The sequence below is a fragment of the Zootoca vivipara genome, chromosome 9, assembly GCF_963506605.1.
Source record: "Zootoca vivipara chromosome 9, rZooViv1.1, whole genome shotgun sequence".
Classification (NCBI taxonomy): Eukaryota; Metazoa; Chordata; class Lepidosauria; order Squamata; family Lacertidae; genus Zootoca; species Zootoca vivipara.
In genome coordinates this window covers 27,641,966-27,666,655 of record NC_083284.1, presented here as the reverse complement: position 1 = coordinate 27,666,655, position 24,690 = coordinate 27,641,966, and the positions used below count along the sequence as shown (strand labels likewise).

The 24,690-nt window shown below is 40.4% G+C and overlaps 1 protein-coding gene across 1 annotated transcript in view; it reads right to left on the bottom strand.

Moving 5' to 3' along the window:
- Positions 1–24,690, bottom strand: part of LOC118083364 (bifunctional heparan sulfate N-deacetylase/N-sulfotransferase 3) — a 75,507-nt gene that overhangs the window by 36,295 nt on the left and 14,522 nt on the right. Inside the window, 3 exon segments of the mRNA XM_035111661.2 lie at positions 405–590; positions 4,431–4,585; positions 10,436–10,523. Coding sequence (XP_034967552.2) covers positions 405–590; positions 4,431–4,585; positions 10,436–10,523 — 429 coding nt within the window.

Here is a 24,690-nt window from a genome sequence, read left to right as displayed (position 1 = left end):
CTGGGGCACCAGCATATTGATAGGTACAGTAGCAACACCCCATATTGTGCCAGTGCACCAATGTCCAAAGAAGCACCACATGAGCAGGTTACTTGTTAATTTATTTATATATGTATTAAGATATTTAATAATGCATTGATATTTATAACTCTGGAAAAAAAATTATTTTGCCAATTTGTTTTTATTGATTTCCCAAATCTCATAGAATCAACCACAAATTAAAATGAATTTAATACATTTCCCCCCAAAAATAGGCCAAAAAACCCGCCTTTCAATGTGACCTACAATCATCTCAGGTTTGTCAGTTCCCCACTCCCTCCTTCTCTTGACACAGCCCTGAGGAGATCAGATGTTTTATCTTTCATTTTAAACAAATGTTCAACATCTGAAACCAAACAGCTCACCATAATGTTTTTGTGGATGAAGCCCCTTCTGTACCGTGCAGGTTTCAGATGTGGATACTCTTCTGTGCTGGTAATTTTGATATTCCAGACTTTCTTCCAGGCATCGTAAAGTTGGACGTGGACAGGATAGACGCCAGAATGGTGTGGAGCTACAGCATATCCCAGATCAGTTGGAATGCCATGTTCCTGATACAAAGCAAAACAAAAGCCTGGATAGCTAATCAATCTGTGGGCCTCTCACCCAAGCAAATATATGAACAAGTGTGATAATGCTTTTTTGTTTTTATCTGATCCTGTCAGGATCTTTCATGTTCTCCATTTATTTTTATTTTTTATTAAAGATTTTCTTGGTTTACAGAAATACGTGCAATGTCTCTCGTAACATTTTTGCAAATCAGTTTCATTTGTTGAGACAGAAAATATGACAAAAATGGCAGGTGGACATTTTGGTCCTCTAGAGGAAGAAGTCCAAAAGCAACAATAGCATACCCTTATTAGCGTTAACTAAAAGTGACGAAGTAATGTGCAAGATCGCTCCTCAGCTTTTCAGCTGTCATGGAACTTAACATACATTTTTCATCTGCATAAAGTATGATAGGTATAAAATATTTCACAATGCATGGAAATAACAACAACAAAAGCACCCCAGTTAGGGAAGAAATCAATATGTAAGTTTCTGAAATTCAATCACTTTTATGACTTGCTTTGCTTTTCGTATATGTCTATACATGCAGACAACCTGTTAAATCCATACATTGATCCTTAGGATATTATTACTCCAGTTGACATTCTATTTCTTTCCTTCTGCACAGAATATATTCAAAACCTACAGCAGGTTGGGCAAATGTCAGCTTGAGACTTTTCTTTCAGATTCCTTTTTCATGCTAATGAAATCTTATAAAGTAGCTTCCTCCTACATTTTTTTCTGATTAGTTCAGTTCACTTTTTGTCTAAGATCCCCTCTGTTGCAAGTGCAATAGCATGTGGCCTTTGTGTCGCCCATTCTGTAATGATCATGACTTCCATTCAACAATAATGCCACCAAGGTTTCTCTTTTGTTGTATCTCTAGCACTGTTCTATCAAGATATCTAACATGCAAATTATCCTCCCTGAATAACTTGTTAATTTAAATAGACTTATGTGGCTTATTTTAAAATCCTGGATGAACCCCATATGCCTAGATAATGGCAAATCTTTTTCCTCCAGATTTTTAATCTTTTTTTATAAGCCTTACACTTTAAAGCTTAAAACGAAGGCTGCTGTGTAATTTTAAGTCTCTACTTTTTTATTTCACTAAATTCAATTTAGGTCTCCTTTGGAGATTCCTATCTGCCAGCATAATGCAATTTCAAAATTCTGTTTTAAAGTTAAATTCCTAAACTGGTCCCTGTGTGCTTGCTGATTCACACTGAACATTTCTCCTCAACACTTCTGTTGCTGAACAAAGGTTCAAGATGAGTAGCCATATTGTATGTAGCACAATAATCAATATAACTGGCTCTCCATTCACCAACTCTTATATTTCTGAAAATTAGGCTTAAACAAGAGGTTGCAATGCAAGAACTATATGTAAGAGTAATGCTAAAGATTTCTCCCTAAGAAACATTTTCCAGATCACAGTGCATAACTTTATAGGATGACTGCACACATAAAAAACTTATTGACATATTTCTTATCAATATATTAATTCACCCATGTAAAATGTATACAGAATACCTGAATTAAGAGCAGAAGGCAGATTTTAGCCAAAATGGAGATCTTTCGGCTTTCTGCTGTTGTTTACTTCAAGTATAATTTTTTAAAACAACAATAGCAGTATTCTTGATAGAATTTTCCTTAGCCAAACAGGGTTAGCCAATGAAGATAGTTTTGCATAATTCACCTGGGATAGTTTATGTGAATTTAAAACAAATAAGAATATATAGGTATACTCCCAATTTATTTGGATGTTTATACTTACAATGGAAAAAAACCAGTGTATTTTCAATACTTTCTATATGAATATTCAGTGTCTGTTGTACACTTAATAGCACAACTGTGGTTAATTGTGGAGATTTATTTTTTTTTGAAAATACAAATTCTATACAAAATCCAGTTTCCTTGGAGTAAGTCTGATTGAATTCAATGGGACTTGTGTAATACACACACACACACGAGAGAGAGAGAGGGAGAGAGAGAGAGAGAGAGAGAGAGAGAGAGAGAGAGAGAGAGAGAGAGAGAGGGAGCATTGCGCTAAAAGAAATAGTTTTCGGGAAACTTATTTAGGGGTTTAAAGCTTAATTCTAAAAGTAACCAAATAGTTTTTACTATAATTTTATCATTTGTTCATAGGTGGCAATTCAGGTTATCTTTTTAGGCCACCAATATATATACTGTAGTAGAATATATATGACATGTGAAACCCCTAACTTTTCATGTTACCATATGAATAAAAAAATGCAATGTTAACACAATAGTCACATGCAAAGGAAACAAAGAAGCATTTTGTCATATTTTTCTGCATTATTTCTATAACAATGCTTGTTTTAAAGCCTGAAACATAATACAACATGGAGGAGGAACACAGCTCAGTAGTAGACCATTGGCTTTGCATTCAGATGGTCCCAGCATCAATCCTGTCAGGGACGTCCCTTCCCAATGCCACAGCGAAGAGGAAGGAGGGCAGGCCTGATTCCTTCCCACATTGAGAGTGATGTAAGCCCCTCCCACTCTGGAATGCAGGCTATAAATTCCCAAGACAGCACAGGGGAGCCTGCTGCAGAGGAACAGCCGCTGTTAGATTTGGATCAGGAGGAGGAGGAGGGGCTGGCTGCCCCCTAGTCTCCTCGGAGTAGGTGGAAGAGCAGAGTACAGGGGCAATGTCAGCCCAGCAGGAGGTGCGGCAAAAGGTGGAGGATATCCTGCTGGCGTAGACAACGTCATCCAGTGGGGCCAACTGGTTCATCCAGTGAGGACTGAGCTGGGAGAGCTCGGGCTACAGCTACTGTGTAATTACTAAATAAATCTAAGAGTAATAAAACTGCCAGCTTGCCTCGTCTTGTGTGATAGAGACATTGTAAATCATGACAAATCCCCAATATCTAGGTACAGCTGAGAATGTACCCTGTCTGAGAACTGCTGCCAGTCAAAGCTGTTCTACACTTTGCTTGCCCAGTGCCTAGAAAGCAATGGTTCAAGTGGTTTTTCTGCTTGTCCCATGCTTTCTAGGCACAAGTCCATGCAGTTTTCTGTTTGCGCTTCAACTTGCCCTTGGAAAACCTGCTTTTTAACCACTAAATCAGAGCCAATGTCAAACTGTAGAAAACTCAGCTGATGTTTCCTCTGATTCCATGGTAAAGAGTGGGTTTTGCTTGGGGAAAGAGATGGAACAAGCAGAAGTGTGGATGAGCCTTCAGTGTAGACAATTCCAAGATAGATGGGAAAAGGAGTTGACCCAGCATAAAGTAGCACCCTATTTAACTTTAGGGTGTACCAAAATGGACAACATTTTCTGACCAAGAGGCAGATAATGACTAAGAATATGATCTTCAAAGCTGTATCACAGGGGGCTGGCTCAGAACTTTCTTGTATTTAATCATGCTGGTGATCCTGCTGATGGCCATGGTCATTCTTGAGCAAGGAACAAGTAGTTATTGACTGGTGGCAATTTCCTTGATCCCAGAGGCTGGAAAATGTACCTTTGAAATCATGAAAGTGGCCAGGGTCTATTTTCATCTGAACTAGTTATGGGACTGTTATTGGTAAAATTGCAATGACAATTGATTTGAATTTGAGGAGGTGCTGCAAAATATCTGTGCCTGTTCTGTGATTTTATTAGACTTGTCCAGTGGCATCATATAAGCATGACTGAATTCAAATGCATTTCTTAACAAACTGAGAACAGCAGCCCAGATAAATTGATCTAGGAGGCATTTCAATACATTCCCTGAATGGAAAACACTAAATTTATGAGATTAGAGGGGGAAATGTGTACTATGAATTAGGAAGCAAAACTGCCAAATCCACAGTATATGAATTAAACTCACTAAGGCAAATTTTTTGTTGAGGATCATCTGTTCTACCAGGGATGATTCATTGTGGAAGAGATGAGGCTGCATGTGACTCCACATATGAGGGAACCACCAAAATTCATCCACAGACCCCAGTAATAGATCATCGCCTTCGTCTTCCTCTACAGTTCCTGCAGAAATAAATAGAATCATAGAATAACTTTTCCATTTCATTAAAAAAATTCTTTAACAAATATTTGAGAAAAGCACAATGAACTTTAAATTAGATCACAACAAATTCTGGCAGGAAGATCAACCCAGCCTCACAAGCAACCAACAGCTAAACACAGAAGGCAATTCATCTGGTCAAGTCACTCAAGGCACGTAGTTAATGAAGCGTCTATGTCACGGGTGTCAAACTCAAGGCCCGGGGGCCAAATCCGGCCCGCCAGGCCTCATCATGTGGCCCACCGAGCGCCCCAGCCAGCGGGACCCAGCCAGCAGGACCTTGCTGCTGAACCACCGCGCCGACAAAGCACCGACAAACAGCTGGGGCCTGGGGGAGGTAGAAAGGCGGCCGGAGCAGCGCTGCGTGGAGCGCCCCGAGCCACAGCAGGAGAAGGAGGTGGCAGCTTGCCGGGTCAGCGCCCGGCAGCGCCGCATGGAGAGTCCCTAGCCTCTGCGACGCAGCAGTGCTCTGTAGCACTTTGAATCCTCCTCCTCCTGCCACGGCTCGGCGCCTGGAAATGGCTGCTGCTGCTGCTGAAGCACAGACAAAGCACCCAGCAGCGCCGTGTGGAGGAGGAGGAGGATTCAAAGTGCTACAGAGCACTGCTGCGTCCCAGAGGCTCGGCACTCTCCGTACGGTGCTGCCGGGCACCGACCCGACAAGCCTCCTCCTCCTCCTCTTGCCTCACCTCCTCCTCCTCCTGCCGCGGCTCAGCCTCATGAACGTGAGCTCAGCAGCGGCTCAGCCTCATGAACGTGCAATTCTGAGGCTTTACGCACGTCTGCTAAAATGGACACCCGCTGCCTCACACTGCACGGGAAATGCTTTTTGCCCCTGGGTCCCTTCGCGCTCTTTTCTGGCGCTGAATCAAGGCGGCGACCCCCCCTTCCCTTTCTTTCTTCCTCTCTCTTGTTCTTATTCTTTCTTTCCCTCTCCTTCCTTCTTTATCTCTATCTTCTCTCCGTCTTTCTTTTTCTTTCCTTCTTTATTCCCTTCCTTCTTTCCTACTCTTCTTTCTCTCCCCTCTTTCCTTCCTCTCTCCCTCCTACTCCCTCTTTCCTTCCTTCCTTCCTTCCTTCCTTCCTTCCTTCCTTCCTTCCTTCCTTCCTTCCTTCCCATCTTTCTTCCTCTCCCTCATTCTTATTCTTTCTTTCCCTCTCTACTTCCTTCTTTCTTTCTCCCTTTCCGTCTTCTCTCCCTCTTTCTTTTTCTTTCCTTCTCTCCCCTCTTTCCTTCCTCTCTCCCTCCTGCTCCCTCTTTCCTTCCTTCCTTCCTTCCTTCCTTCCTTCCTTCCTTCCTTCCTTCCTTCCCATCTTTCTTCCTCTCCCTCATTCTTATTCTTTCTTTCCCTCTCTACTTCCTTCCTTCTTTCTCCCTTTCTGTCTTTTCTCCCTCTTTCTTTTTCTTTCCTTCTTTATTCCCTTCCTTATTTCCTACTCTTCTTTCTCTCCCCTATTTCCTTCCTTCCTCTCTCCCTCCCACTCCCTCTTTTCTTCCTTCCTTCCATCCTCACTCCCTCCCTCCCTCCCCTCCCCTCCCTCTCCCTCTCCCTCTCCTCAGAAACATAGGATGCTGCTTTATACTTCTGGCCCTTAAACCCTGGAACCAGGAGAGCAGCTCCAGTGAGTCAACCTCAGCCAGTCCCTTTGGTGAAGGGTGGTGGCTCACTGGCAGAACATTTGTCCTGCATGCAGAAGGACCCCAGCATCTCCAGGTACCAGTAGCTCTGCAAAGCTCCTGCATGAAACCCTAGCGAGCCTCCACCACCCAGTGCAGTTACCAAAAATCATTTTTCAATAAATTGTACAATAATTGTACATTTGAATATCTACTTGCCATTATTCTGACTATGTTTCTGCTTTCAGAGCTAGTTATTACTTACATTATTACAAAAAAAGTAATAATTGAATGCAGTGACAATAATTTATGATAATAAAGAGTGGACACATAGTCCTACAGATACAACCGGCCCTTTGAGGGTGACCAAACTGCTGATGCGGCCCCCGGTGAATTTGAGTTTGACACCCCTGGTCTATGTGGCTAGGGACTTGCCCAGAAAACCAACCACAAAACTGAGAAAGCACCATTAACAGGGGGGGGAAAGAGCAAAAATAAAAATAAGGTGCTTGAAATATGATTTATTCCAGGTCTGGAAGAAAAAATTACTTCAAGCACCCAGGTGCAGATTTGGAAAAGAAGTGGCATTAAAAACATTGTGGCTGCATACAGTATTTACAAAATCACTCACGCGAATTTAAGGGATGGGGTGTGGATCTTTCCAGAGGAACTTAAGACTAACATCTAGAAAACTGGCAAAAACCTGGAGGATGGGATTTCATTTTGCCAGGCAAAGGATTCTAAGACAAGCAGAGCTGTGAGCAATCCAGAATTAGCACAATTTACATAAGAATGCTACAGAGTTTGAGGCCAGGGACAGGGTAAGACAGTAATGTCCAAGAAGTCAAACTGTGTGTCTGGTGAGCAATTTCCGCTTGTAGCTATACTTCCCAATGTGACTGATTAATAGTGCTGAGGGTCAGGGCAGAAGAATGAGTTGTTGGATCCTATTATATGTGCACAACAAACAAGGTAAGGAGCACTACCTTTCTTGAGTGTTTGGACATAAGGTTTTAATTGAATAAAGAAGGTGATAGCAATTTGTGACAGCCCATTTATGCAACAGCTATTCCACTGGCGGCCACTTTATTCACAGTGTAGCAAAGCAGTCAAAACCAATGGGTGTCTTATCCTGGTGAAAGATGTTGTGCCTCCTCACCATCCGTAAGACTGAGCATAAGCATTGTCTTAATAACACCTGTGTTTGAACAACATGTTCAAAGCGATCATTGGTAACTGCTCCACATTTATGGGAAATTCTTCCCCATGAGATTCACCAGTGCTCTAGCCAAGTATTCTGGAAACTTCTTTGTGGCATAATAAATCAGGTAGCTCCCCGAACTGGTGAGATGTTACATTAATTTTATTTGGTGCCATTATTAATAATGGTACCAGTTTCTGAGCCTTACAAATGAACAATCTATTTTGTTTTTGTTTGCTGTGGCTGTTTATTTAAGATCCTGATTTATCTGGTGTGGTATATACAGCCTCATACATACAACTTCTGCCTTTCTATTGATAAAACTTCTTCTTTTTCTTCTGGTGCTGTTTGAGTCAGGGAGCAGCAAGTGGTTTTTAGAACTGAAACAGCATTTCAGGCAGCTGAAATGATGCCATAGGCTGCTTGGGATCATTAGATTTTAGGAGTTCATTAAAACCAATGACTTTTGTCATTGGACAATATGGCAGCTACGATGCAAATTAACTACTCCTTTCCCTGCTTCTCAGCACAGCAGCCATTTTACAAACTGTTTCTATTGGTGAGAGTATGGTAAACTGGGGTCCATCTTGACTGGCTTTTTTTTTTTGCACAGTCTGACATTCATAGCTGAGTCAGTATTTAGCATTTTCAGCACTCCATTTCTCCTTCTGCACCAGAAGGCGATGGCAATGGGCTGCATTCAATGCCGCGGGTACACTTAAGCAATAGAACTTCCTCTTTCTCTTCTGGCCTTTCACCACCCAACACCCTCAAAATGGGGGAGTGGGGACCATCTGGAGGTTCGTCCCGCGGATTCAAACTGCCAGCCTTCCAAGGCTCAGTGGTTTAGACCACAGCACCACTTATCTGCCTTTAATATATATTTCACACACCCTATTAATGTTTATATTTTTTAATGATTTCTTTCCCCTATGTTTTTAGCTGTTCCTATTTTAGCTGTAAGCCACCTTGAGTCCCTGTCAGGGAAAAAGGTGGAAGAAGAAGAAGAAGAAGAAGAAGAAGAAGAAGAAGAAGAAGAAGAAGAAGATATATTGCAGTGTCAAGTGACAGTTACATTAAAAGCATTTCCCATTACAGCTGGAGATGGACAAAATGGACTTTGCAACTTTTAGTAATTCCTTTTGTGCCGTGTTTCTAGGCACAGCTCTGGGCTTCAAAGCTCCATGTCTGAGCACCCCCCCCCCCAGGTCCTGGCCCTTTCCCAGGAAAGCCTGTGTTTTACTGCTGAATTGCAGCAAATGGCAATCAGATACTCCAGTTTACAGTAGAATGACCTTCTTGCTGCTGATTACAAAAAGGGAACATGCATCTCAGATAACAGTAACATTATGGATAAATGTGTGACATGGCACATGAAAGCTGGCTGGAAAAACAATCTCCCTATTCCTCCAATACCACCTTCTGCCTCAACCAGTGTGTGCAGCAGGGCTGTGGATATCATGATGGCCCCATGACCACAGTAATCCCTGCCAGGATTATTTCACAAAACAACCAGTGAAGGTTAGCCAAAACAGAAAAAGAACAACAAAAGAAAGGACTCAGGGTTGTTGTGAGAATAACATGAGGTGAAGAAAACTAGGTTTGCCACCTTGACATCCTTGGAGGAAAGCTGGGATATAAATGTAAATCAATAAATAATGTAAGGGGCAGAGAGAGAGAGAAATCCAGTATTCAATATCAGCATTGGAAGAGCTGCAGAGTTACTGTATCCTATAACAGTTATGACTACAGTTCTCAAATGCCTTGGTACTCAAACAACTTGGAACCCAAACACTGCAAACCCAGAAGTAAGTGTTCTGGTATGTGAACATTTTCGAAAGCTGAACATGCTCGCGTTTTGAGTTCCACACTTCCGTTTTGAATGTTACACTGAAGTCTGCCTGTTTTTGCTATTTATTTCGCGTTTCTATTTTTGCGGCTCTTTTTGTTTTATGACTGTGACTGTGTGGAAACCAGTACAGCTACTGATTGATTGTGTGACTGCAGTACATTATTTATTGCCTTCATTTTATGGATCAATGGTCTCGTTAGAGAGTAAAATTGATGTTAAATTGCTGTTTTAGGGGTTGTTTTTAAAAGTCTGGAATGGATTAATCCATTTTGGATTACTTTCCATGGGAAAGCGCACCTTGGTTTGGGAATGCTTTGGTTTTGGAACGGACTTCAGGGAACGGATTAAGTTTGAGAACCAAGGTACCCCTGTAATTATTATTACAGTGCAATCCTATGAATGCAGATGTAAAGCCAAATGAGTTCTATTGAGATTTAAACCCAAGTGTGTACTAGGATTGCAGCTTAAAGCTGGTTGATGGCCAGCGCTGATAACTGGTTTACAATTTAATGCACTTTACAAATTTGACTGGGTTTCACATGGAATCTCCCAGTCTATCACTACACAGTTGCATCAATCTGCATAACACTATTCAGCAAAGTATTACATAATGTCAAGGAAAACAGCTTTTTCCATTTGTGCTGAACTTGCATACCAGGTCAAACTTCAGCATCTTAATTAAGGCCAAGATTTTAAGATACAGAAAGGAATTCTCAATAGCAGCTGTCCAGAATTTGGCTGGTGAATCCCAAAATGATAGTTGGAGCTCATTAGCTAATTGCAAGGAACTTGTAGGTGCACCCTGAGATAGTGGAATTGCTGCAGTACCAGAATGTCAGAGTTATGACATTACAGTGGATAATACTCCAGCCATACAAACTGATACAACACTGAAAATGTTTGGGATTTGAGTGCCAGACTAACTCACTTTGTAAAATTCACAACATAAGGAAGAGTTGATTGGTTTTCTGGTTTTATCCTCCTGAAGGAAGATTTCTTCTTCCCTCAGGCTCTGAGAGTTCTTCACTCTCATTTCATTTCGTTTTATAGCACAAAGCTGCAACACCAAAATCAATTTCAGCTCCATGCACTGCAAAGACACAAAATTTTTGAGACCAATTTTGCTGGTTTCCCCTCCTTACCTGTGTGGTAAAATTTCCCTGAAAATCCCAGGTTGAAAGTGAAATTTGCAATTTGAGCTCTCAGAAGGTTCTGAGTATCAAGCAGAGCCTGAAACAGATATAAATTAAAAATTAATCAGGTACATACATAATCATGTTATTTATGCAGAAGATGCCCTTTTCTTTTTTCTAAGAGGCATACACAGTCATTTCTCTCAGAGCAACAAGAGCAATGTTCTTTTACTGTTGTTGCAGCCCAAACAGCTTGATAATTATACAACGCCAATTGTAGGAATATAAGGAGGACCTTTTCTGTAAGAAGGATACTATTAGTCATCTGGATCACAGCCTCATATGTTTTGTGTAAAAGGAGAAGATTATGCTAAAATATGCACAAAAAGCTTATTCTGCAACTACTTGAATCTAATCTACAGTCTCACTTGGCTATTTTGGAAGCCATTTATTTTAGCTGTCAGCATAAACAGTAGTACATGAATTTAATGCATGCTGAAGTACATGGACTGTTGCAGTTAATCAGGAATGCAAAGGTTGGGGGCAGATAAACCTTGGCAAAACAGGAATTCAGCAAGTTGATTCAGATACAGGCCTTCCAAATTTGCAGCAGTTTTTGATATAAAAGACATTTGCTGACTCCTTTGTAATCTTGCTCCGAGACAGCAGGTGTTCCCACTAGACTAGACTAGACAGTCCAAAAAATAGTCTTAACAGCACAATTCTATTCATGTCTACTAGGGAGTAAGTTCAAATGAGTTCAATGAGGCTTACATCCAGGTAAGTGGACATAGGATTGCAAACTAAATCTGCCCAATGTAAAACACATTGAAATAGTCCTTGAAGTGATAAATGCATTCAGCTAGGTACTTTTCTTCCAGAAAAAGGGGCAGGTCAAGTCAGATATAACTGATTAAATGTGTCTGATTTACAGACAATTCTTGAACTTTCTCCAACAAAATTACTAACTTCCACACCTGATCAGGCTGAAAATGTCAGGGTGGGGTGGGGTGGGGGGCTTTGGACAAAGTGTGCCCAAGCCCTCAGTGTATCGTTCCTGGGCCACAGTGCCTTTCAAGTGGTATCCCTCCTCAGAGAGCTTACTGGGTGGTAAAAGCAGGAATGAGAAAGGCCACTAACCAGGCCATTTCTTCAAGGCAAATAAGTTTTGCCAACCATGAGGCAGACTAACACAATGGTCTCAGATTCAGGTAGGTAGCCGTGTTGGTCTGACGCAGTCAAAATATATTAAAAAATTAAAAATTGTCCAGTAGCACCTTAGAGACCAACTCAGTTTGTTCTTGGTATAAGCTTTTGTGTTTTGTGGTATAAGCTTGCCAGATACAGTGTGTATCTGAAGAAGTGTGCATGCACATGAAAGCTTATACCAAGAACAAACTTAGCTGGTCTCTAAGGTGCTACTGGAGAATTTTTTTTAAAAAAAATATTTCAACAATGATCTCAGGCATGCAACTCATTGAGACCAAACAGACTAAAATAATTACATCAAATTCTACCCTGATTACTGGACTCATGACTGAGCAAGAATTTTAAACCAGTTTGAAGAACCAGCACTCTAGTTGAGACAGTTGTTGGTTAGGCTTCAGCATGGACTTTGCAATTTTCAGTAAACTTTGAAGGTTATGCAGATTTTAAACCACATGATCCTCACTAAAATCAATAAGGGTCATGGTGCTGATAAAATCCTGCGCGTCTCTTTGAAAATATAACCCCTGTTTCATAGTTATTTATTAAAAATATAACAATGCAGTTACATAGGCAATTCCCTTCACAGTCTGGTTTTTTTTAGTGGCATCTGGCAAGACTTCTATGTGAACTTTTTCATGCCTGCTGAAAACATTTCTATTCAGGCCTATGCAAGCAATTAAGAGTACACCCCCCACAATAGACTATTAATGTTTGTTTGTTTTTTAATTTCCTTTTGCTTTTAACTTGTTTTTAATGTGTTATGATGTTATTGTCTAGTTTTATGCTTTTGTATTTTTGTAAACCACTGTGATATATTTTTGTGATACAGTGATATATAAATAATAATAATAATAATAATAATAATAATAATAATAATAATAATATATTAACACCCCGCCCATCTGGCCGGGCCTCCCCAGCCACTCTGGGCGGCTTCCAACAGAAATATTAAAATACAACAATTTATTAAACATTAAAAGCTTCCCTAAACAGGGCTGCCTTCAGATGTCCTCTAAAAGTCTGGTGGTTGTTTTCTCTTTGACATCTGGTGGGAGGGCGTTCCACAGGGCGAGTGCCACTACCAAGAAGGCCCTCTGCCTGGTTCCCTGTAACTTGGCTTCTCACAGTGAGGGAACCGCCAGAAGGCCCTCGGCACTGCACCTCATTGTTCGGGCAGAACGATGGAAGTGGAGACGCTCCTTCAGGTATACTGGACTAAGGCTGTTGTTGTTTTTTTTATGATATTTTTATGATAAAAATATTTTTATGAATAGAGAGCTTAATTTTTTTCCTCTCCAATGTGCAATGTAAGTTGTGCTTTTATACCCCATTTATAATTTTATTTCTTTTGATTCATTTATAGAAACATTTGTATACCACTGTGTGATAAAAAAAAATCAAACCAGATTACAGCAATAAAAACATAAAACCATTCAATAAGAACCAGTTAAAAAGTTAAAACCAGATCTCAATTAACCATTGTGGAAGGATACATTCTTGTAATTCTATTTCCTTCACTCCTGGTGTTTTTTTCTTGTTCTTTAGTCTGTTATCAAAAGCTTCCATGTGCTGAACTTATTTTGTTGTTATTGCTTGTTTTTCTCTTTGTATATACTGCTTTGTATATACTATATATAATGGTAAAAGAAACAGACAATAACATCACCAACGTAGAAGGATGCTGCTATCCTGTGAACTATTTTCTAGATAAACAAGCTGAGCTCACATTTGGTTGTCATGCCTATTATTATTTTCTGGGTAACCTGACATTTTACTTGCCATTTACGTTCTAAAACAAAAATGTTAAAACACATGAAAAATATATAGCAACAGATGGCTCGGGCTATGTGTGTGTAAATTTCAGAGTGTGTGTGGGTATGCTTTCATGGGGGCAGAGTCTATATTTTCATTTCTAAATGCTATTTTGTATACTAAAGATAAGTTGTTGAAAGGTTTTCTCTACTTTCTATGTTTGCTTTTATAAACAGTTCTTCTGAGTATTTGTATTAATAGAACTATACTGTATAAACATATTGGTGCATGCTTCATAGCCTACTCACTGATTGAAATTTATTTAGACATATTCAGCTATTGTGCAACAATTATGTAAGAAAAAGAAACCACAACTGATGTAGTATCAGTTAAGGAAAGAGAAATTGACACATAAGAAGAAAACTGGTTAAAAGCCACCTTCATATTTTTCAGTAATTTAATGGAGGCTGTAAACATAGGTAGGATACTTTTTTAGTCTTTTTTTTGGCAGTTTTCAGTATATGCACCTATATAAATGCACTCATAAATCAATCCCATTATTTTCAGTGAGAGAAACGGGTACAGGATTGCAGCTTTTGTCTAAATGCATTCAGATTTCCATTTAAAGCTGACAGAACAAAAAATATTGACACTGCCTTTTATTTTATTTTTACACAAGCAGAAAAACATGCTTTTGTAGTTGCTGATCACACAGTGGCCTAAGGAAAACCATTACGGTAGTTCCAAATCCTGTCCTCTATTAAGAAGATAGGAATTATCAGCAGTTTGGAAAGCCTTTGCTGAGATTTAATGTTTTAAAATGTGATGTACAGTATTTGTTTGCTGATTTATGAGAAATCACATAATAAAGAAGTTGTATTTAAAGCAGGAAATAAACATGCATGTTTCTGGAGAAAAGGAAACATGATCCATTTCATAATGTGAAACCACATAGCATAATTATATTGTTTTTTGTATCCCAATCTCTAACCTCCTAGGTGTTCCAGTGCTTACTCAGTGTTTGGTTTCCATGGAATGAAAGTTGTTGGAGACTCTGATGTCATTGGAATATATGGTTTAATTTAGACATATAAACAACCTGAACATAAGATGGACAGGCTCACAGCATTAACATTCCAACAGATCTTGCTTATCAATTATGTTTCAATGGTGGTCCCCAAAGCCATAGCTTTGGTTTCAGCACACAGAATAAGTCTAGCCTTTGTGTCTCCTTTGCTTCCACCTTAAGCCCAGGGCCCAGGGGTCCCCAAACTAAGGCCCGGGGGCCGGATGCGGCCCAATCGCCTTCTAAATCCAGCCCGCAGACAGTTCAGGAATCAGCATATTTTTACCGTGTTTCTCATATTATAAGTCATGTCTTATATTAATTTTTTCCTGAAAAAAACACAGCATGGCTTATTTTCAAGGGATGTCTTAATTAAAAAATAAGTACCGGTTCCGGTATCTGTACAGACCACAGACCTGCTCCCACCGGGTCTTCGCGCGCGGCAGGCAGAGGCTGCAGCAGGGTCCTGGGGCCGCGTGCGCGGCAGGCAGAGGCTGCAGCCGGGTCCTGGGGCTGCGCGCGCGGAAGGCAGAGGCTGCAGCCGGGTCCTGGGGCTGCGCGCGCGGCAGGCAGAGGCTGCAGCCAGGTCCCGGGTGTCCGCGCGCAAAGGCTACAGCCGGGTTCTGGGGCTGCACGCGCTGCGCGCTGAGGCTGCAGCCAGGTCTCGGGGGTTAACGCGGCAGCAGCAACCCTTCTTTGCCACAGACCTTCTTCCACCACCCGGTACGGCTTATTTTCGAGGTATGCCTTATATTTTTCCACCTCAGGAAAATCCTGCCATGCCTTATTTTGTAGGGATGCCTTAAAATATGAGAAACACGGTACATGAGTAGAATGTGTCCTTTTATTTAAAATGCATCTGTGGGTTATTTGTGGGGCATAGGAATTCGTTCATTTTTTTAAAAAAAATATAGTCCAGCCCCCCACAAGGTCTGAGGGACAGTGGACCGGTCCCCTGTTGAAAAAGTTTGCTGACCCCTGAAGGCTACCTCTCTCACTCATTGTTGTTCTCCTACCAATAGGATGGTATGGCATCCAGCCGGGTTAAGGGAGGAAGAGGCTTATCCTCTTCTGAAAGAACATTATCATCTAATGTCTCTAGGGCAACATGGCCCAGTATTACTAATGCACATGCAGGTGATTACAGGCCCAGCTAGGGCCATTATTTTAACAAAGAGATTAGTTTGACCAGTTTAGTAGGTTCTGTCCCTTCTACAACCTTGCAGATACAGAATCTGTCATTGTTGGGACCTATAGGCACCATTCAAACTAAACTTCAATCCTATAACAATACTTTTAATTCACTAAGTGTCCAAACCCTCAAACTGTGCAGTCAACTTATAAAATTTATGGTCCTCTACAGAAATCTACCACCATCACCCTTTAAAAATTACAGCGAACGACAGAATCCCAAGTGTGCTATCTTCTTAAGAAATGGTTTGTGGAAATATTTCAAGCTACCTAATGTTCCTAACAGCTCCTAATTAAACATTTACTCACTTTAAAAATTCCTTTATGGCTTCCCAGAGAGATACGAAACAGGTTACAGGGGTGTTTTCATTGTCAGGCAAAACTCTACAAACAGTGATTATATTTTCCCTCTATTAATTCTCTTAATCTGTATTTAATTTAGATACTTACTGGAAACTGTCCATTTTAAAGCCATCTGCTGCAACACAATCATATCCCTGTTTACTTAAAAGCAAGTAAAATTATTTCAGTAGGCACTACATGCAAGCAAGTTTAGTGTTGCAGACTTCATGTTCATTTTTAAATGCTTGTTAAAGCTCTTTAGAACTAGCTTTTATATGCATTTTAACTGCTTTTTAAATGACTTTTTATTTTCCAACAATGGATTAACTGCTTCCAGAAAAACTGTTACAAATGTTTTAACAGCTGTTTGCCAGCATAAGTAGCCTAAGACACTAGGCTCATTTGCACCTACCACTTTAAATGGATCACTTCTAAGACCTGGTTCACACATAGAGCAATCCACATGGGGCGGCAGCTCATAATACAAGCACAATAGCAGAGTTCTATATGTGAAATAATTTGTTTTAACTTCACAGGATGTGGGTAAATTTTAACCATTTTTACTTCACCTATGTTCATGAAGTTAACACTTGTTTCAATTGCACATTAAGGTGATGACTTTTTTACAACCTCATTTCCCTGTACAGTGGAACCTCGGTTTATGAACACCTCGGTTTACAAATTTTCGGTTTATGAACGCCGCGGACCCATCTGGAACGGATTAATTCACATTCCATTACTTTCAATGGGAAAGTTCACTTCAGTTTATGAACGCTTCATTTTATGAACAGACTTCCGGAACCAATTACACCCATGCTTCGGGTTAAGTACGCTTCAGGTTGAGTACTCCGCGGACCCGTCTGGAACGGATTAATCCACTTTCCATTACTTTCAATGGGAAAGTTCACTTCAGTTTATTAACGCTTCAGTTTATGAACAGACTTCCGGAACCAATTGTGTTCATAAACCGAGGTACCACTGTATCATAAGAGATTTGATAAAAAAAACCTCATGCACAAAATGATTTTTAAAATTTTATTTATCAGTTTTTTGACCATTTTTGAAGTCACTGTAAGCAGATATAAAATTGAACCCAAGCTTTAGAGTCACATATATACAACATTATATAAGGTCATCAAACACACAAAGAAGCTTTTTTAAGCTGCAGTAACAGCTAATTGCGGGACCCAGGTGGCACTGTGGATTAAACCACTAAGCCTAGGGCTTGCTGATCAGAAGGTCAGCGGTTCGAATCCCTGTGACGGGGTGAGCTCCTGTTGCTCGGTCCCAGCTCCTGCCAACCTAGCAGTTTGAAAGCACGTCAAAATGCAAGTAGATAAATAGGAACCGCTACAGCGGGAAGGTAAACGGCGTTTCTGTGTGCTGCTCTGGTTCACCAGAAGTGGCTTTGTCATGCTGGCCACATGACCTGGAAGCTATACGTCGGCTCCCTTGGCCAATAATGCGAGATGAGCACGCAATCCCAGAGTTGGTCACGACTGGACCTAATGGTCAGGGGTCCCTTTACCTTTACCTAACAGTATAGACGCCGCTAGAGGACAATGTTTTTCTACCTCTCCTGTAGGTTCTTTTCCCACATGCACGGCAGGGTCTGCTGGCTGAGTTTTGAGGTCCCAAAAAGGGGCTTTTACCTTGCACAGGTGTGGTATTTGTATACCCTATGTTGCTAAGAACACTCCCCATTGTGGAATGTAGTGTTGTGTCCAAATTTGATATGAAATATATATAGAATTGTTAATACAGGCTTCCGGTCCGTCGCGCCAGTGGAAAAGGACGCAGGGACTTCGCGCTCCGAAGTCCCTGGCTTCGTGGGGGGGGGGGAAGTCCGCAGAGCGAGCGGACTCCCCGAAAAAACACCGGGTAGAGAGTCCCGGTGACATAGCCGCCCAGCTGTTTGCTCCGGACGCGATTCCTCCGCTGCCCGAGAGCTCCGTAGAGCGATCAAGAGCCAGCGGAGTGGAGTCGCGGGAGCCATTTTTGGGTATCATCTTACCTCCTTGAAGTGAAGCTCCGAGTCCTTAGCCTGCAAGCGGCGGATTCTTCCAAGAAAATAAAAGATTTCTATAAAGTAAGTCAAATCTTTATTTGGACTTTAAAAAATTTCAATTCTGAAGATAGGAAGAGATTTCAAAACAACGGAAGCCGATCTCTTCCAAATGGCCAATCGGGAGGCGCATTAAATAATCTCAAGCCGAAAGGGGAAAAGTTTCTTTTAGATTGTGGACCCGAGAGAAAGAAAGACTTTTTCAAACCTTCCCAGCCCCCGGTCGGTACCCCTTGAGGTTCAGCAGTAACAAGGGGGAAGGTGTTTTGACAGCTGTCAAAAAGCTGTCAAACGGCTAAAAGATTAAGAAAATTGATTTTATTGTTGTGGACAGTAAAAATTGATTGAAGATGATTTAGAAGTAATTTAATTGGAATTCTAATTGGATTTATGATGGAGCTAAAGACAAAGGAGAAGATCAGCCAAGATGGAGCCGGCAATGTGTTAGAGAGGAATTTTCCAGCATCCTTTGGCCCTTATCTCTTGTCTGCCTGCGGTTAAGTGAAGTATGAAAACAAAGTTTTCTCGAGCCTTCCAGGAGGCTGTGCTGAACTATCTACGAATATGGGAAGACATTTACAAGGAACGGCAATATTCGAATCCAACAGTAATGGAGATTGAGGTGCAAGAACAAGATTTAGAGGACAATTTTGATTCTGAGACTGTGTGTAAGGAGCAACAATTTGATGAGAACTTGGAGACTGATGTGGACCAAAATAAATATGTGTTGGATGATGAAAAACAAAGATTCGAACAAGGAGACGAGGCCGACAAGGAGAAGCAAAGTGAAGTGAAGATTGAAGGAAATGAGGACCCTGGAGGGACTGAAATGTGGAGTGGTGTTAGTGAGGGAAGGGTTAGGCAGGGAGAGGGGGGAACAAAGGCCTGGAATTGGAAGTGGGAAAGAACTGGTGTGGGGTGAAAACTTTAGTTTAAGGACTGTTTTTGGTTGGTGAATAACGGTTTCTGAATCTTGGCTTGTTATAGGATATGCTGATCCAATTGGGGGAAAAGACATTGGGAGGGGGGAAGGAGAGTGCTTTAAAAGTTTAGAGTTAGGAGTTTTCTGGAGGGATTAGAATAATGGTTGAGGAAATATTTTAGAGTTTGTTTTTAATATTTTTTGTGTTTAAAGAGGTGTTTGGGCAGAGAGCTGCCTGTCTCCCTCTTTACTCTTTGCACCCAGTGGCAGGGGGTGTTCTGAGGGGAGGGGTAGGGGTAGAAGGAAACCCAGTCACAAAAATGGAACCTTTAGAGTGCTGGGCCCCTCGGGTACCCTAGTGGCAGGAGGGGACTCGGAAGGGGAGCAGCATGAAGAAGGAGGAGGATTAAGTTAATATGATAAGAATAAGATTTTGAATTAGAATAGAAAACCCACCATAATCAATTAAAGAAGTCAGGGAAACCAGGAGGAAGAGAATCGAGGAAGCCACAAATAAATTGTCAAGAGAATAAGATTTAGGAATTTATATTTTTTTTCTTTTTTCTTTTTCTTGTTTTTTTCTTTCTTTTTCTATGTGTTGTTTTGTTGTTAACTAGACTGTTATGTTTAAGAATTAGCTGGGGGGGGGGAAACCAAACCTCAGAGATCCTCCGCCTCTGTCCTCTCAGTGGCAGGGGGGGGATGGGGGCGGAGGAGGGAGGGGGGAGGCCAAACCCAGCTTAATATGGACCCCTTTGTTTCCCAATGCCCATGGGTATCACTGGTGGCAGAAGTGGTCTTGTGGGTGGAGGGAAAATGAAGGGACAGAGTTTACTTTGTATGTGTATTTTGTATGTTTGTCTGTTTTGTTTTTATAAAAATTAATAAAAACTATTATTAAAAAAAGAATTGTTAATACAATTTTATGAAATGGTAAAATGGCATACAAAAAAAATAAAAACGGTTTGTGCGTAACCTTTTTAAAATATTTCAATGGAATATACCTCATTTTAGTCATTAATAGGCAAATGTTCATCCATTTGTGCTACAGGAAATAATTTTTGGGAAAAAAATGAACAAGCCATCACCCTATTGCACATCATTACGTACACATGGCTTGTCATGGTTGCATTCTGGACAGGCAACCTAAGCCATTTATCTCTGCCTATCCCCCCCCCCCCTCCCCACATGGAATATGAATGAGGATATTGTGCTGGTTTCCAGACATATTTAGAGCAGTATACCCACTGAAATCAATGGGAGTTAAGTTAGTAATGACCAACTTAAATCCCAATGATTTTAATGTGCCTACTGTAACCATGACTAAGTCTAAATCCAAACTGGTAACTTTAAATTGCCCTAGGAAATAGGCTACTAAAAGGAGGTAGGGCTTTGGCATTAAATAACTACCAAGGCTGATTTTTTAAAATAGTTAGGTATGACCCTTAAGTTTATGCTGATCATGTTAGAGGTTTCATTAAAATGTTACCTTTGTGACGTGGCTGCTATCTCCTCCATGTTTGAAGTTCTACATTACATGGGTACTTCTAATGTTAATGGTCTCAGTGGATGCTGATATAATTAGTACCCATGGGACCTCAGTGACAAATACAAAGCTGCAAATAATGTTTTGACTGACAACTAGTACATGGCTAGAACCAGAGCTTTTTATTTGAAAGTACAGTGGTACCTCGGTTTAAGTACACAATTGGTTCCGGAAGTCTGAAGCGTACTTAACCTGAAGTGAACTTTCCCATTGAAAGTAATGGAAAGTGGATCAATCCGTTCCAGACGATCTGCGGAGTACTTAAACTGAATCGTACTTAACCTGAAGTGAACTTTCCCATTGAAAGTAATGGAAAGTGGATTAATCCGTTGCAGACGGGTCTGCGGAGTACTCAACCTGAAGCGTACTTAACCCAAAGTATGAGTGTAATTGGTTTTTATTACACTTTTTATTTGAAAGTACAGTGGTACCTCGGTTTAAGTACACAATTGGTTCCGGAAGTCTGTACTTAACCTGAAGCGTACTTAACCTGAAGTGTACTTTCCCATTGAAAGTAATGGAAAGTGGATTAATCCATTCCAGACGGGACCGTGGAGTACTTAAACGGAACGTACTCAAACCGAGGCGTACTTAAACTGAGGTATGACTGTACTCAATGGAACTGAGAATTGTCAGCCATGACAGCCATTAAGCATGGTAAATCAACGCACCAGCACAGAACTTAAAATACTACAGGAGGGCCTACAGATTTTTGTTTGCATTATTTCCGAAGGATGTTGCAGAGAAAACTAGAGTCTCAGAATTGATATTTTATGACCTGCTGTCCAAACCATAAAACATTTCAAGCAGTCAAAAATTCAATTTCTTTTCACAGAGATATCATTAGAAAAACAAACAACAGCGGCTACAGCAGCAAAAAGCCCATCACTTGCTACTTGAGAAACTCAGGTTTATATTCTGAGGTGCAACAATCTATAATTTAGACAGCTTAAAAAGAATATCACCATACACTGCATAATTGAAAACCTGGCTACACTCTTGGTTTTACTTTCCCACAAATAATATAGGAACTAGCATTCCTTGTTACTTCCTTATATCAACACACACACACACACACACACACACACACACACACACACACACACCTGTAATGCACAGTACTGTATTGGGCTACATAACCCTGAAAACCATACAAACCCACTCTCCATAGTGTGGGAAAGAGGTAACCAAAGAGTAGGGCCATATCAGTTTCATTTTTCCAACACTGACAAGCAGCAGTGGTGATAAATCTTCACAAGTGGTTCATTATAAAGTGCTTTCCTGGGAGCTGATGTCACATAAGGGCTAGTGTGAAGGATGGGCAAGGTAAGAAATAGGAAGGACCCCGGTATGAGCTTTGCCTCCAATACTGAATCACCAGGTAGTAAGACTCTCTTAGAAAATTCCCACCCATCACCACTGACAAAGTGAGTTGCTATTGGGCTGTCTGTATCAACATGCACCTTGTGCATAGTATGGTTTATTAAGCCAAGTTTCTTCGCTCACTGTTGCAAATGAGTACATCCAATTTATGTGAAGTTCTAATGAAAAAATATGAAAAGACAACTATCAGTACTTATCACTGAAATTCTGAAGAGGGGCTCTAGCTCGGTAGTAGAGTGCATATTTTGCATGCAAAAGATCCCAGGTTCAATCTCCCACATCTCCTATTTTAGATTCAGGTAGGTAGCCGTCAAAATAGCAGTCAAAATAAATAAAAATTTAAAAATTGTCCAGTAGCACCTTAGAGACCAATGAAGTTGGTTCTGGATATAAGCTTTCGTGTGCATGCGCATACACACGAAAGCTTATACCCAGAACCAACTTCGTTGGTTTCTAAGATGCTAATGGACAATTTTTTTAAAAATTTTTTTACTGATCTCCTATTTTGTTATCCTAAGAAGCTTGCTCAGTGTTCTCGAAGCTACCAACATAAGTCTGACCAAACGGCGGGAGGCAGTGGAAGACAGGAGTGCCTGGCGTGCTCTGGTCCATGGGGTCACGAAGAGTCAGACACGACTAAACAACTAAACAACAACAAGAAGCTTGCTACTCACATTCCAAACTCCATATAAATTTCAATACATTTGTAGCCATTTTTAGAACTGCACACGCTCTAGATAAAATAAAAGATAAAGAAGTTTCATGCAGACTTTAAAACAGAATGTGGAGGTAGGAGAGTTGATACCGTATTTCTCCGAAAATAAGCCATACCCCGAAAATAAGCCATCGTGATAGGCAGTTTAACCTTGTAGGTTAAACTGTACCATACTTAATAAAAAAATAAGACATCCCCTGAAAATAAGCCACTGTGTTTTTTTTTGAGGAAAAATAAATATAAGACGGTGTCTTATTTTTGGAGAAACACGGTATTTGCTTATTTATGTTTTGTTTCCTTATTAGAAACAGGACATATTAATACACCAAAACATGATGTTTCACATGTACAATAGATATAAATGAAGCTACTCTGTAACTTACACCAGCTTTGTAAAGGGACACATGAGACAGGCAAGGGAAAATGGAAAATGTTTTTTCCCCTCTTATACAATAGAATTATTTAAAACAAACAGCTAATAATAGAAAAAAAGAAAAGCGAAAAAAAGGACTGCTTCTGTCAGTCAAAGGAGACAACACTGGCCTGGGTGTATCAAGAGCCTAACTCCTTAAAAGGCATCTTCATATGGCTTTAGCTCTATGCAAGGCTTGCAAAAAGAAAATAAAAATGTGATAGGGAGAATATTCTGCAGGAAAATATAGATAATACCTTGGTCAGCTGCAGTGACTAAAACCAAACGAAGACTGAATTGCTACACTGCAATGTTAGTGTTGCTTGAATCAGCACCTCAAAAAGTCATATCATGCTACCTCACACCTCAGGCTATCAATCTATCCAGTCTAGCAGTGTATAGTTTGATTGACAGCAACTCTCCAACAACCTAGAAAGGCCCCCCCCCCAAAAAAGAACCAGCCCTGTTACTCAATATTCCCTTAACTGGAAGTGTCAGGGATTGAACCTTCCTGCTAAACTGAAAGCTGTGGTCTCAATCCCAATAACAACAAAAAAGAGCTATATGGAAGCCTTAGCTAAAATCTATGTCATTTTGCACAACCATCACCTCTGAAGTTCAGCTACTGTTCTATAGCATACTTGCGTTAGAATTCTGATAGTTGTATGCCTTTCTACACCTGACCATTATTTAACATCTGACCTGCTCCAAAAGATAAGCAAGTATGGGTTGGCCCATTCATTGTATGTGGACAGCAGCAGTCTATGTACAAGAATAACATTTATAGGATAGTATATATAGGTCTTTTATGCAATATACGCAACCATGATGAGGGTAGGTATACATTTTCAGAGGTCAATGTGGGGCTGTCACCATGTTTAGATCAGACCTTGATATTGAAACTCCTGAACTTTGCTTTTGAGAACATTATATGGAAAGGAGGCTCGTAAACTAATGCTGTTTTGTGCTATACATTTGGTTTCAAGTTGGAGGTAATTATTTTATCTCCAAAGAAAGAGAACATAACAAAGCTGGTGGGAAAGAGAAAAACAAAACAAAGGAGTAGCAGCAGAAACAATCCTTTTGAAGTGTTCAGCAATAGACACTTTATTCGAAATCCTCCAAGGGCTTGGGCACAAGGTGGCAACCCTATTTTTTCTTTATTTGGAATTGATTTTTTTTAACCGTGATCTTCAAGAATCAGTCACACAGTGTTAATTAACAGGTGACATATAGAGGTGAAAGAACATTTTCTACTAATCTATTTGGAAAAGGTGGCCAAATCAGCCACATCAACTTTCACATTGTTCTTTTTGATCTTTGTAGATAGTGAAAAGAAAGCCAAAGTTGGTTTTTTACAGCTCTATTATATTCATCTTTCATTTTAATTCCCAGAAGATCAGCCCTACCATTTAACAAACCTGAGACGATACCAGCTAAGGGCACTTCTAGATATCCTGGTTATTGAGCATTCATTCTGATTGCTCAATTGCAAGGAGGTAAGATAATGTTGTGTCAAAGCAAGTGTTACCCAACACTTTCCAATGAATTCTCCAATCACATTCTTAACACAAAAGTCTCATTTTGACACAACTGGATTTGTTGCTCAAAACCTCCTAATCAGCTATAATTGCACAACCTGAATTTGCTGGTATGTGATT